Source organism: Myxocyprinus asiaticus, chromosome 49 (genome assembly GCF_019703515.2).
Source record: "Myxocyprinus asiaticus isolate MX2 ecotype Aquarium Trade chromosome 49, UBuf_Myxa_2, whole genome shotgun sequence".
Taxonomy (NCBI): Eukaryota; Metazoa; Chordata; class Actinopteri; order Cypriniformes; family Catostomidae; genus Myxocyprinus; species Myxocyprinus asiaticus.
The window spans coordinates 2292119-2306984 of record NC_059392.1 but is presented as its reverse complement, the minus strand read 5'-3'; the positions used below and the strand labels follow the sequence as shown (position 1 = coordinate 2306984).

The 14866-nt window shown below is 38.2% G+C and overlaps 1 protein-coding gene across 1 annotated transcript; it reads left to right on the top strand.

Moving 5' to 3' along the window:
* Window positions 1–221: 221 nt before the first annotated feature.
* cers4a (ceramide synthase 4a) lies at window positions 222–13956 on the top strand. Its single transcript, XM_051694143.1, has 11 exons — window positions 222–604; window positions 2759–2938; window positions 5395–5512; window positions 6951–7069; window positions 7226–7283; window positions 8411–8461; window positions 8825–8917; window positions 9045–9173; window positions 10944–11050; window positions 11460–11616; window positions 12338–13956. The coding sequence occupies exons 1-11, from the start codon at window positions 597–599 to the stop codon at window positions 12521–12523; spliced, it is 1206 nt and encodes a 401-aa protein (XP_051550103.1). The 5' UTR covers window positions 222–596; the 3' UTR covers window positions 12524–13956.
* Window positions 13957–14866: the final 910 nt, after the last annotated feature.

Genomic DNA, 14866 nt, shown 5'->3' with positions numbered 1-14866 from the left:
TATAAAATTCTTGTGGTTTGATTGAGTTTATGTCTCTGGGCGCCAAGAAACTAATTATTCATTATCTCGACAGTTGCACACAGATTATCACACTAACTATAGGCTCTTTATCAACGTGCTAACACGTCCTCTGTTACCAAAGCCAGTTGTTTTGTTGTCAAAATTGCATCAAATGTCCGGTAGATGGCGCCAAAAGCACCTTAAGATGTTTCCTTGATGGAGAGAAACTACGGAGGAGATGCTGCTGCAGCCGAAAACCCCATTTATCTGGAGTTTCATGCATTTCCTCGGCTCATGGATCATTTAATGTTTGCATGATCGATTTCCCCATTGGAAGCTGGAATAAGTATATAAAGCAGAGGTTGGTTTTGTGGATGTGTGTTGATGTCGTCATCAGAGGACAGTCGAGCGCATTCCATCGAATATTCGGCCGGAAGAAACTGCGCGAGGGTTTGTTTTTATTTGGATATAAATGGAGCATGACGCTTGATGCTGTTCATAACGAAGAAGGGAAATAAAAAACGGAAATATCCCCGTAGAAGAGGCCCGAGTCCTGTCGTAATTGAGATACATCATTGTTTATCCATCACTGACACATGAACCGGTAATTATGGCTTTTAAATATTCATTTAAATAATTATCATTATTACTAATATATCCATAACAATGTAATATTATGTAGTGGTGGTCATGTTGGAAGATTTATTGTTATTTTGCATCATAACTTCACTTGATGTTTATTAATATTGGTCTTAACACGTTACAAAAATATTTTCTAATATTACAAATATTTCAATGCTGTTATTTCTAGATATACGCTCGATTTGTTGACATAAATATTTTTTTTTATATATCCTGCGTTAGATATATTGACATCTGAACAGCATTACTGAGATTTATCCACATTTTAGGCTATGTTAATAATAATCCACCTGATAAAATGCACCATGTTTGATCAACTAATCGCTGTAGAGTCGTGATGTTACTGAGGCATTATTCGAGTATTTAAAGGGACAGTTCACCCCAAAATGTAAATTATCTCATCCTTTACTCACCCTCATGCCATCCGAGATGTGTTTGACTTTCTGTCTTCTGCTGAACACAAACAAAGATTTTCAGAAGAATATCTCAGCTCTGTTGCTCCTTACAATGCAAGTGAATGGTGACCAGACCTTTGAAGCTCCAAAAAGCACATAAAGGCAGCATGAAAGTAATCCATCAGACTCCAGTGGTTAAATCCATGTCTTCAGAAGTGATATGAAAAGTGTGACTGTGAAACAAGTCCACTTTCACATTCTGAAAGTGAAAGTGGAGATTTATATTAGAGGAACACAAGAGAATTGATAAAGAATATTCCCACAGCTCTTTCCCGGTGGTCACTGTAAACAGTTATTGGACCCACTTTAAATAAGGTGTCTTTAACTACTATGTACTTACGCATTTGATACAACTTACTTATTATGTACATACGTGTTGACGCATTGTACTTACAGTTAATGTACCTGCATTTAATTACAAATGTAGTTACACTGTTAACTTTACCTCTAACCCTAAACCTACCTGGACTTCAACCTCAGTAGCAGCAAATGTGAATCTTGTGAGAATTTTGCAGAACAACATGTAGTTACACAATAAATGCATTGTATTGTATGTATTTTAATGTAAGTACATAGTAGTTAAAGACACCAAATATAAAGTGGGATCCAATTATTTTATGAAAAATATCTCTGAAAATATACTTAAAATTAGTATTTGTGAGTGACCCCAGCCAGGTCTCCTGAGCAACCAAATTGGCCTGGTTGCTAGGGAAGGTAAAGTCACGTGGGGTAACCTCCTTGTGGTCGCTATAATGTGGTTCTCGCTCTCGGTGGGTGCGTGGTGAGTTGTGCGTGGATGCCGCGGAGAGTGGCGCGAAGCCTCCACACGCGCTACGTCTCCGCGGTAACGCTCTCAACAAGCCACGTGATAAGATGCGCGGATTGACGGTCTTCGTCCTCCGCCACCCGGATTGAGGTGAGTCACTACGCCACCATGAGGACTTAGAACGCAATGGGAATTGGGCATTCCAGATTGGGGAGAAAATGTTTGTTTTTTTTTTGTTTTGTTTTTTGTTTTTTTTGTGGAATGACATCAGAGTGATTAAATAATGAGTGAATTTTCATCTGTTTCCTGAAATATTCCTTTGAGTTCTGTACAATACATAAAGGTTGTGAAATAGAGGTAGACGATATATCGGTTTTACCGATTAATCGGTGCCGATAGTTGCTTTTTGGAACTATCGGTTATTGGCCAAAATCTATGCCGATAGTTTCTTTTCTTCCAAATTGTTTTATTCCTCATCAGTTAACCTCATCTGGTGAAATATATACATATTAACTGTAAAAAGTGTAATATGGTTAATACTTGCATATAGAGCATTGTAAGTTAGCCAAGTCTCTGTCATTTCAAAATAAGAGTCCCAGTGTATTTTGGACTTGTTTAAAGTTGAAAGTCCCCCAAATATTAATTTTCGAAGTTATTATTGAGATTTTGGTTGCACAATAAACAGCTTTTGGGATGTTATTCATTTTGGACTTTTGTAGCCTCAATATCGGTACCCTTCACAGTAAGGAAAGACTGATAAGCTTTTTTTTCATTCTGTAAATTGACTGATTTATTTTTTAAATTGGCCGATTAATCAGTTATCAGTTATTATAATTGCATTATTAGTAAATAGTTATCTGGTGCTGTCTAACTACGTCCTTCCTTGTGTCTGTAGGATGGAGGAGCTTGTAAACCAGTGGATTTGGCGGCAGGACTTCTGGCTTCCACCTGGCGTCACATGGCAGGACATCGCTGACGGGACGGCGGGCAGCAGTCGGCATCCTGTCCCCCGCGACCTGCTTATCTCGCTGCCGTTGGCCCTGGGTTTCATCGCCCTGCGGTTTGTTTTTGAAAGGTTAGTGCTAGGGCAATACAATCATATATTTACATATTTTGATTGTTTTTTCTCACAATATTGCAACAATAATTTATAACCCCATTCAGTGGTGGACTGGCCATTGGGAGAACCGGGACTTTTCCCGGTGGGCCGGCCACGAAATGGGGCTGCTGCATTATGCAGAATGCGCCAGTTTCTATGTAAAGTCCCGGGCTGAATTTTCTTCCCAGTCCACCCCTGACCCCATTGCATTTCCTACCATTCAATTATTAAAGAAGCAGGCTGCCTAAATAAGCAGAGACTGAATTGGAATGTATATAAATATAGAAATAGTATGTTGAAACATGCAAACTTAGCGCACTTTTAGCACTCTAAAATGCATCGATTAGTTTCTCTTGAGGGATTTCTTTCCAGGTGTAAAGGAAGGCTGAATCAGTTTGTCGCTTGCAGACTTAATCTGTATAATAAATCTTAGTTGTAATGATTGGAATCAGGATACCAGTGTATTTTGATTGTATATAGGTGTGACAGTTGATTGTTTTGGTGGGTTGTTTTTACATAGTTTCGTTATCACTTTTTCCTTGTGACAAAAACTGCTCAAGCAGGGTTTGCAATGGGCTGTTTTATTTAAACTGTACACCGTTGTGCTTTTGCAATGATTGAATATGCACTGCGTAACTGACGACACCTTGCATCATTCGTACGATAGGAGCAGGTGTTTCAAAAAAGTGAAAGCATTCTGTTCTAAAAATGGGACTTCCTTATGGGTGAATCTTGCGAAGAAATATCCAGGTCAAAAAAAATTTTTTTAAGGCAATTACAATTTTTTGCAGTTTAATATTTTGCGCATTTTCACCCCAAATCGCCATGCAATAATCATCTTGTCTTGATTTTGTTAAAAATTAATGGAACAATGCAGAAAATCCTAATGGTACTAAAGTAGACTTACGTTTTCTGTATGCAAAATATTATTTCTGGCTTTTGGACATTTTTTTGTTTTCGTGAGATTCACTTTTACATTACAGGTTGATTTGTCAGTACATAGATACTGTAAGTCTGGTAAAGTAAGTCAGTTGTTGACCAGCTGGTTAGCGGGGTTTGGATGAGATGGCCTCAGTGTCACAACGACAGCTATTTCTTATGTCGCTCTTGAAATTAGATCTCGCCCTTTCCTGACCTTGTGTTACAGAATCATCCACAACACCCTCATTTACACGATCTCAGAATTGATTAAGGATCTTTAGTTACAAACAGCATCAGGTGACCATTAAAAGTGTAACGGCTTACTTGCGTTGTTTGCGTTTTGTTGTATTTATATGTTGTTGTTTTTTTGTAGCGGTCGAGCATTGCAATCAGTCACGGTCTTGTGCGTTGCAAAATTTGAACAATAGTTTGTTTTCCATACTGCTAAGGAAGCCAATATACAGTGACAAGAAAAAGTATGCGAACCCCTTTGAATTAGCTGGTTTTCTGCATTAACTGGTCATAAAATGTGATCTCATCTTCATCAAAGTCACAAGTATAGTAGACTCATGAACAGAGATGTTAACCAGTTCCAGTGGTTCCTTCAAGTCTTTATCGGTCACTCTAGGGTTCTTTTTTACCTCATTGAGCATTCTGCAGTGTGCCCTTTGAGTCATCTTGGCTGGACAGCCACTTCTAGAGAGAGTACCTATAGTATTAAATCATCTCCATTTATAGATAGTTTGTCTAACTGTGGACAGATGAATATCTAAACTCTTCAAGATAACTTTGTAACCCTTTCCAGCTTATTGCAAAGCAACATATTTTGATCGTAGATCTTCTGAAATCTATTTTTTGAGAGGCTTGGTCCACGTCAGCAAACTCAAAATATTTGAGTGCTTTTTATAAGTTAAAGTAGCTCTAACCCACACCTCCAATCTCACTTCATTAATTTGTGTGCCAGGTTTGCCAGCTCCTGACTGTAATTAGCTTTTGTTGACCTCATTTGCCTAGGGGTTCACATACTTTTTTAAACCTGTATCATGTTTGATTGATGTATTCAATATGTACAAGAAAAATACAATCATTTGTGTGTTATTAGTTAAAACAGATTGTGTTTGTTTATTATTGTAGCTTAGATGAAGTTCAAACCAGATTTTAAGACAAATTTATACATAAATGCAGGTAATTACGAAGGGTTCACATACTTTATCTTGCCACTGTTAAGTGATTTACTTTTGTCTAAAACAGCTTGTTTTGGATGTGTACCCTAAACAAAGTACATAAAGAATATAACTTTCATTACCCCACACAAATTAAGCATTTGAACTGAAATTTTATCAGGTGAAATTATTCGCAATTAAAATATCAAGGGAAGTAATTGACAATTATTATTTTGTCATAATCGTGCAGCCTTAGATGTCAGACTGCAAGACAGGGAGCTCTCCAAGCTCAAGAAGGTGTCACACCCACTGTCGAGTCACATTTAAAGCAGTGTGTGTGTCTCGCAGGGTTGTCGCGTTGCCTCTCAGCCGACAGTTGGGAGTGCGTGACAAGGTTCGAGTTCGGGTCACGCCCATCCCAAAGCTGGAGGAGTTTTACCTGCAGAAAAAGAAGCAGCCCTCACAGGTTAGTGAGTCACACGTGCACCTGTGCCAATCTTGATACACCTGTTGTCTTTAATGTGTGCCAAAATGTAAGATATTTAATACTGTATATCAACAATTACTCCATAGATCTATGCCAAAACGTAGTGAGCTGCCTTGCTGTCTGAATAGGTAGCTGCTTTCAAAGGCAGCATCCTAACTGCAATGGAACCTCGTAAGGGGCCGTTCATAACAAATACGTTATTGCGTAAAAAAAGCTAGTCGAAACATAACAAATAAAACAGAATGCATACGTCTTGATGTTTTTAAAAGTTAGTTCTTTTACTGGCCACGGCATCCAAAAAACAAAGGAACAGCGGGACGTGGCGCAAAGTGTGCAGACGGAGGCAAAAATGCGTTTGTGTCAGAGAAAATGTCAGAGAGAAGCGAGGCGAGGGGGTCTGACATAAGTGAGTGTGTGTGTGAGTTAAAGCAGTATTCGGACTGGGTCGTGGACAGCAGGGAAGGAACAATGCCACGGTTCTCCCGTTGAAGATATTTCGGCGGCTGCCCATGTGATAGCCTATTTAGGTCTGCCGAGGCAGATTTAAGGATAATCTCGCAATCAGCTAAAGACTTCTCATCTGCACTTTCGCACGAGTGTAACGGAACCAGCTTGCGCTAATGATCTCTGGCACGCGCGTGCAACAACCGGGCTTCCCTCGATATTGCGGAGCGCAAACCTCAAAACTGATGTGACCACTTTGATTGGTCAACAACAAAAATAATGTCACTTGATGCATTTCCTTGTACTTGAAAACCATGAACAAAACTATGCAACATAAAAGGAAATGCAGGATACATTAAATACAGATTATGTTTTTACTATGGCGGGTCGCCACCTGATTTCCAATGTAAAATCTGTCCTGAAGCAAAACCATTTGAGAACCACTGAGTTAAAGGTACAGACAGGAGCAGTCACGCACCTGCAGTATATGTTAATTATTAATAATCATACGACATTACTTTAAAAGCTCACACAGCTGATGATGTTTTTCATTTAGTAGTTAATTTAACATGTAAACTAACATGCTTTAGTTATATAACATGTTAAAGTTACACGCTATTTTTTTTTTATCATGTTTATAATTAGTTTTATTATTATAATTCTGTTAGCTTTCTTATTTATTCTATTTCTTTTTAAAAGGGAGACTTTAAAAAAAAATGGTTTTAAGTTTCAATTATAATAAAGCATTTGTTCAACCATAAAAATAAAAAACCCCTTCTGTTTTCACTCCTTTAAAGGTCATTGTAACTGATGATAATAATTGTGTAATACCGTATACCGTGAAACCGTGAAACTGTGATATTGATTTACTAGCCAATGGCGATTCTTTCTCCAACTTGTCCATACTTCAGTACTTGTGAAATAAACTGGTTTGAGAGGAGCTCTTTTTACCTGCTCTTTTGTTGTTGTTCAGAATGAGATAACGCTTTTGAAAAATCACTGTGGACTCAACCAGCACCAAATCCAGAACTGGCTGCGCCACCGCAGAAACCAGGACATACCCAGTAACACCAGGAAGTTTTGTGAAGCTTCGTAAGTGCAGCTTTTGACTGTTTTCTGCCTAACCGTTCTGCATGTAAATTGTGTCCTTTGAAAAAGCTTAAAATAGCTTGTAAACACTACAGGAGGCAAATAATATCCGATTCATTAACACAATTGTAGCTGGTGTTTCTCGATCTTATTTCTCAGGTGGAGGTTTGTCTTTTATCTCATTGTGTTTTCGGCTGGTCTTGTCTCTTTGATTAATGTGAGTATCTTCAACGGATTTTCACCATGAAGGTCCAACATTGAATCAACACCCTCACATGTGGATATAAATGTAATGAGATTGATACCCGTATCTAACATGCTAGTTTTAATCGCTAAGATTACTGTTTCGAATAACAGCAACATCAGGTGTTGTGGTTCAGAATGAAGTTGCCCTCTTTGAAAGGGGATTTCCAACAAATGTGGGAAACCAAATTTTTTTGGGTCAAAATGAAATTAAAATGGACCTTGTTTTTACTTTATTAATATAAGAAAATACTAAACAAGATTAAATAAAATAACGATTTTAATGATTTAAATAAATGCAATTTTTTTTTATTTATAGAGATAAAATAAGAGATAGAGATAAAAATAAATTATTTATAGAAATGCAATTTTTTTAAAATAAATGTAATAAATAAATTATTATTATTATGAATAATTAATAAAAACAATATTCAGTAAATTAAAATACATTATAAAAATATTATTAAAAAATCATCTTATGGGAATAAAATGACTTACAAATTCAAATTCAGGTTTACTTTTGAGTATTTAAAAGACATTAAATTTTCTTTAAATATGTTTAACACGGGGGGCCTGGGTATCTCAGCGAGTATTGACGCTGACTACCACCCCTGGAGTCGTGAGTTCGAATCCAGGGCGTGCTGAGTGACTCCAGCCAGGTCTCCTAAGCAACCAAATTGGCCCGGTTGCTAGGGAGGGTAGAGTCACATGGGGTAACCTCCTCGTGGTCGTGATTAGTGGTTCTCGCTCTCAATGGGGCGTGTGGTAAGTTGTGTGTGGATCGTGGAGAGTAGCATGAGCCTCCACATGCTGTGAGTCTCCGCGGTGTCATGCACAACGAGTCACGTGATAAAATGCGCGGATTGACTGTCTCAGAAGCGGAGGCAACTGAGACTTGTCCTCCGCCACCCGGATTGAGGTGAGTAACCGCGCCACCACGAGGACCTACAAAGTAGTGGGAATTGGGCATTCCAAATTGGGAGAAAAGGGGATAAACATTTATTTTATTTTTTTTATCTGGTTAATATACCTGCACGTCTACCAGACTTTGCATGTGCGATTTATAAAAATATATTTTTGTTACATCTTTTTCCCTGACAGACTCCATGGTTTTGGGATCATCGTGAATGCTGGCGCGGATACCCCAGACAGGTCTGTAATAAACACATTCACTTCCTGTTGAATCTTCAATCTGTTGAGCTCCTTTAAAAGAGATTATGCAGAAATTAATACATTTAAACAATTATGACTTTTTAATTTGACCAGAGTTTCCACCCTGTAATATAAATAATGTTTATATTGCGTCGTCTACATAATCTTCTCGACTTCTTTACTTTTAATGCGACTAATTCTGTCTCTTCATTGTGTCACACAAAAGCAGTTAACATTGATGTCACCTGAATAGTGCTTTATAAAAGATGACATCTTCGACATGCAATTGAAGCACATGTTGAGGCCGTTGAAGTGTCTCAGTACTTCACTGGGCTGATATTCACCATCTCTGTTCCTCTATAGCCTGTAGCAGAAGTTCAGTACTGGTATTACATCGTGGAGTTGTCCTTCTACCTCTCACTTCTGCTCTGTGTTACAACGGACATCAAGCGCAAAGTAAGATGAACTCTTTCATCCTGAACTCTAGATTAACATTTAGGGCATTATTTGTTTACTTGCTGTGTGATATTTTAAAAAATCAACTAGAGCGAATGTTTTTGCCGTATTTTGTTTTGTTGTGTAGGACTTCAAGGAGCAGATCGTTCACCACATCGCCACCATTTTCCTGATCGCATTCTCGTACTGTGGCAACTATGTGCGCGTTGGAACTCTGGTGATGTTAGTCCACGATTCTTCAGACATCCTGCTAGAGGTAAATCAGAGTCACATTTATTCACTCTCAAACTGGCTGCTCTGTGGGGATCCATTATGACATCACAATCTTCTGGTCACGATTGCAGTAAAAGCGGTTTCAAGTCAGGACTAGGAATAGGATGAGATTTTGTCTTTTTTTTTTTACCTTTAGGGTGGGTATTATTTTTTTCGAATTAACACTTTTCACAAAATTGAAAAGCAAAACATATATTCAAAGAATCAACATTTAACCCCCACTATTACCCCTCCCAATCCCTAACCCCACCCTGACACTCATTAAACATCCCTGTGGTCACACATGAATATACACAAAAAAGAAAGAAAAAGAAATATATATATATATATATATATATATATATATATATATATATATATATATATATATATATATAAATAATAACAATCACACATTTAAAACTAAACTTCTCTCTCCACTGCCCCTCCCCGAGAGCCCTCCAAGAAGGCTAAATATCTGCCCCATTTCCTATCAAATAAGTCAGAGTTTCCCAGCCTTCTACATGACATTTCTTCGAATGCCGCCACTCTTCCCATCTATGTGCACCACTCCTGAAATGAGGGCGCTTTAGCCGACTTCCATCCCCTTAGAACAATCTGTCTGCCGATCATAACACTGGCTAGGACCCAAATTTGTACGTGTTTATCCCCTATATCAATGACCGCCCCATCGCCTAAAATACAGAGTCTGGGGCAAAATGAAATTTGAGTGCCCAATACATCACACATAAAACTGAACCTTCAACCATAATTCTTGGATCTAAACACACCACCAAAACACATGGGTTGTGTCTCCAACTTCTGATTGGCATTGCTAGCAGGTGGGTGTGTCCAGGCCTAAGACCAAGACCAAGCCTATACAATCTAGAGGGTGTTCAATAGAATCGATGTAAAATCTTAAAGACGCACCCTTGCCGTTTGAAAACGCCTAATGTTTAGTAAATGCCCATTTTTCTTCTGCGGACACAGAAGTCTTGGGGGGGTGGGGGGGGCACAAGGAAAATCTGGGGGTTTGGCAATGCCCCTCCTTAGACCTGGCCATGTTTCAGATTCATATTTTTGCTCCAAGGGTCTATAAATTCTGAGAAATGGAATGCAGATTTAGCAAATGTCAAAAATGGGTGTTTCTTCTTGACAACAACAGAATGAAATGCACTTTGACGTCTGCCAATTCCGCTCATTTCAGTCTTGTTTGGACTCGTAAAACACCTTGAATGTCATATTTAATTTCTTCCTCTTCTAAAGCAAACTATTTTTCCTCTGGTGAGTAAGTGTGTGGTTATCTGGTTCAGTCATTGTGCTCTTACAGTTACAGAACTTGTGACTTTGGCATGTGGGCGTGTCCTCAGAACTGGTTTACCATGATTCCTATAGTGTGGTCATGTTTTTTTTTGTTTTTTCTTTTTTCTTCTTAAGCACTTGTCTCAGTAACAACTCTTGCTTTCTATATTTTGTGGTCAATATGAGAAACCCCATGTTTGTCTTTCTAGCCCTACCTGACCCTGCTGTCTATATTGTGATTTACTATATTGTGCCATTGAAAACCTGGAAATATCAGGGAATAGAAAAATTGTGATTTCCAGGCTTGGAAAAATAAAATAAAAAGTCATTGAAATTTCCATAGTGAATATGGAATTTCTAGTTATGCTCTGCTCGAACATATTTTATCGACTAGATATTGCTATATATGAGTGCGATTTTTTTTATAATTGTCCAGTACAATGTATGCTTTATTAATATTCTTTATTTACAGTCTGCCAAGATGTTCCATTATGCTGGTTGGAGGAAGACGTGTGATACCCTATTTATCGTTTTTGCCACAGTATTCCTGGTAACTCGTCTTGTGGTTTTCCCATGCAGGTTAGAGCTTTACTCTTTATTTATTTTATATGTGATCTATGCAAAGTTATCTATTGTAACTCCTATTGTAACTCATAGACCTTTCAAGTTACATCCACCAAACTTGGCAAAAACCTTCAGAATGTTCTGACTTAGTGTGCTGTGTCTTTTCTAATGGATCGGACTTACCATTTTCCCGTAGCAAGCGATCAAAAATGGGAAAAATCTCATAGATCTACATTGGCGGAAGGCTTGTTAATGATCTGTTTGACTTACTGTAATGTCTGTACAATCATCAAACTTTTAAAACTAGTTTAAACTTTCAGTCAAGGCTTTTTCAAGCCAACATCAAAGTTTGTCTTGTCAAACTTTACCAATCTAGTTCATGTATCTTCTAGATCGGTTCACCTGTTTTTGTCCTCTTCAACAGAATTGTCTACACAACTGTTGTAGATTCACTGGAAGTCTTTCTCCCGTATCCTGGTTATTATTTCTTCAATGCCCTGCTCTTGACACTTCAAGCACTGCACATCTTTTGGGCTTGGCTGATTCTTCGAATGATTTACAAATTTATCTTTTTAGGCAAAGTGAGTATCGATTTTGTTAGCTTTCATTCAGTCAGATGAATTGCAAAACATAAACAAGTGAAATATAGTATATTTGCGATGATTTTGGTGGTGGTGTTAAAATGTAAGCGACATTGTGAATATTGCAATGATTTTAATAAGCTGTTATTTGTCCGTTAAGTCCCTCTGTTTCGCAGTTTGCGAGTATAAAAACATTAAAGCTGAGATGTTTTGGTAGCGTCTCTGATTTAAACTTCACAAACTGTTAGTTGGTAATTTCGATTGATTTCCGTGAATCAGTTCAAACTGAATCAAATTCAATGATTCATTTATGATTCATTTTCATCACTCGAAAATGTTCAAGGAAGTCTCCGCGTGGTATTTCTCATTTCTAAAATGTTTTAGTAAAAGTATATGTAAGTAAATATTACCGTTTCTTACTTTGGACTGTTATATTGGTGCATATAGTATATATAAAACCTATTCATTTGTGGAAAAACTACGATTAACTAGATTTTTACTGTATTTCTCTTCTTGCATTAAACATTTTGAATATAATTGGCTACCATGGCTGTTTAGTCAAAAAAAATGGTTCCTCTTATTTAAATATATATATATATATATATATATATATATATATATATATATATATATATATAATTTTTGCAATGTTTTGCTATATTGCCCAGCCCTATTCTTAGTGTTACCGAAGAACAAACATTTTTCCAAATGTGTTTTTTAGGTCGAACGAGATGAACGGAGTGACGTAGAGAGTGATGTTGATGAAGTTGGAGAGGAAGAATGCAGTTGGGAGCAGAAGAAGGGAGTCTTTAACTCCAAACTGGCTTCACTGACCAATAACTGTGTGCTGAACAATTTAACCAATCAGAGACGAAAGATGAACAGCAGAACACCGAAAGCCAGATAGTAATACTGCAATACCTGTTTGTATGCTTTGTTTGTTTCTTTGATTTCTTGTGTTTAAACTTAATTCAACTCCCACCCTCATGGATTGTCTGTTGCGAACAAAGTCCAACTATATTTTCAGATTGATGTTTGAATACTTAAGACAATGTAGTAAAACCAGCGGATTCCCCGAGTTATGCTACTTGTTTGTACTGTTACATTTTGTACCTTTTGATTGTATTTGATATAGGTTCAGAGTCTTGTCTTTAATTCATTTGTTTAATTTAATGAATTAGTCTTGTTTTTAATAAGAGCACATATAGCACCTAACATTTAGGAAAGCAAGCGTAAATAGATGGTGTGAATGACCATGTGAATGATCATCCAGTTGAAGTGTTGAAGATACTGAATATTCAGTATGTTTTATTAAAAGATTAAAATGCAACGCAGACATATTTGACTACTATACTGTATATATTAAACATTAAATTAGTTTGACGTTCACAATGATTTATTTCATAAATAATCATTTTATGTAACTTTTCAACTGTTGTTTAAGTTGCTAAACTGTTCCGATTGTTCTTTATGGAACAGTGATGGATAAACATACAAAATATCATTTATGGTTAATTTTACTTCTGAAGAGAGCCACTACGTTGAGTTTCTTTCTTAAACTCTTAGCTACCTCAGCAAAATGCTAAAGATATTTCATGTTGATATTTCTTCTGAATTGTCAGATATTTTTGTTTGTGTGAATTTTCTGTGATGACTCATTTATGGTCGTGGACTGTTAGAAAAGACTTACAGCGACCTCTAGTGGTGTAATATCCACTTGACTTTGTGATACTACTGAAAGATCTTGTTGCAAGAAACTACTGGAGTTTGTTTTGGAGTATACACCAATCAGACACAACATTAAAACCACCTGCCTAATATTGTGTAGGTCCCCATCGTGCCACTAAAACCACTCTGACCCGTCCAGGCATGGACTCCACAAGACCTCTGAAGGTGTCCTGTGGTTTCTGGCACAAGACGTTAGCAGCAGATCCTTTAAGTCCTGTAAGTTGTGAGGTGGGGCCTCCATGGATTGGACTTGTTGGTCCAGCACATCCCATAGATGCTCAATCGGATTGAGATCTGGGGAATTTGGAGGCCAGGGCAACACCTTGAACTCTTCGTCATGTTCCTCAAACCACTCGAACAATGTGTGCAGTGTGGCAGGGCGCATTATCCTGCTGAAAGAGGCCACTGCCATAAGGGAATACCGTTGCCAAGAAGGGGTGTACCTGGTCTGCAACGATGTTTAGGTAGGTGGTATGTGTCAAACTAACATCCACATGAATGCCAGGACTCGAGGTTTCCCAGCAGAACATTGCCCAGAGTATCACACTGCCTCCACCGGCCTGCCTTCTTCCCATAGTGCATCCTGCTGCCATCTCTTCCCCAGGTAAACGACGCACACGCACCCGGCCATCCACATGATCTAAAAGAAAACGTGATTCATCAAACTAGGGCACCTTCTTCCATTGCTCCAAGATCCAGTTCTGACGCTCACGTGCCCATTGGGGAAAGGGGTCAGCATGGGCACTCTGACTGATCTGCGGCTATGCAGCCCCATACGCAGCAAGCTGCGATGCACTGTATGTTCTGACACCTTTCTATCATGGCCAGCGATAAGTTTATCAGCAAACTGTGCTACAGTAGCTCTTCTGTGGGATCGGGTCAGATGGGCAACCCTTTGCTCCCCACATGCATCAGTGAGCCTTGGGCGCCCATGACCCTGTCACCGGTTCACTGGTTGTACTTCCTTGGACCACTTTTGGTAGGTACTTACCACTGCATACCGGAAACACCCCTCAAGACCTGCCGTCGTCTAGCCATCCCAATTTGGCCCTTGTCAAAGTCGCTCAGATCCTTACACTTGCCCATTTTTCCTGCTTCCAACACATGAAATTCAAGAATTGACAGTTAACTTGCTGCCTAATGTATCCCACCCCTTGACATGTGCGATTGTAACGAGATAATCAATGTTATTCACTTCACCTGTCAGTGGTTTTAATAATGTTGTGGTTGATCAGTGTGAATGCCTTATTGAATGAGAGTTTCGATGATTACCCAAGCATGTGCCTCAAAATCTAAAAAGGTTTCTGAATTTGAGGGCGCCTACATATTGCACCTAGATTTCAAAGGCTAAAGGCAAAATGTTTTTAAGATGTTTTAGGGCTGGAAAGTTATTAGTGTTTAGAATACATTAACACAACTAGCCTAAATTGTTCATTTGCACAGTAGTCATGAGCTGCAAGTTTGTCCTATACTGTTTAAACTCGGTTCTAAAATAACCTTTGATTGTTTATGTATGGATAAA

Coding starts and splice junctions, on each gene's coding strand:
- cers4a (XM_051694143.1), top strand. Junction 5,513..6,950: donor AAAAGAAGCAGCCCTCACAG/GTTAGTGAGTCA, acceptor GTTGTTGTTCAG/AATGAGATAACGCTTTTGAA. Junction 9,174..10,943: donor CTTCAGACATCCTGCTAGAG/GTAAATCAGAGT, acceptor CTTTATTTACAG/TCTGCCAAGATGTTCCATTA.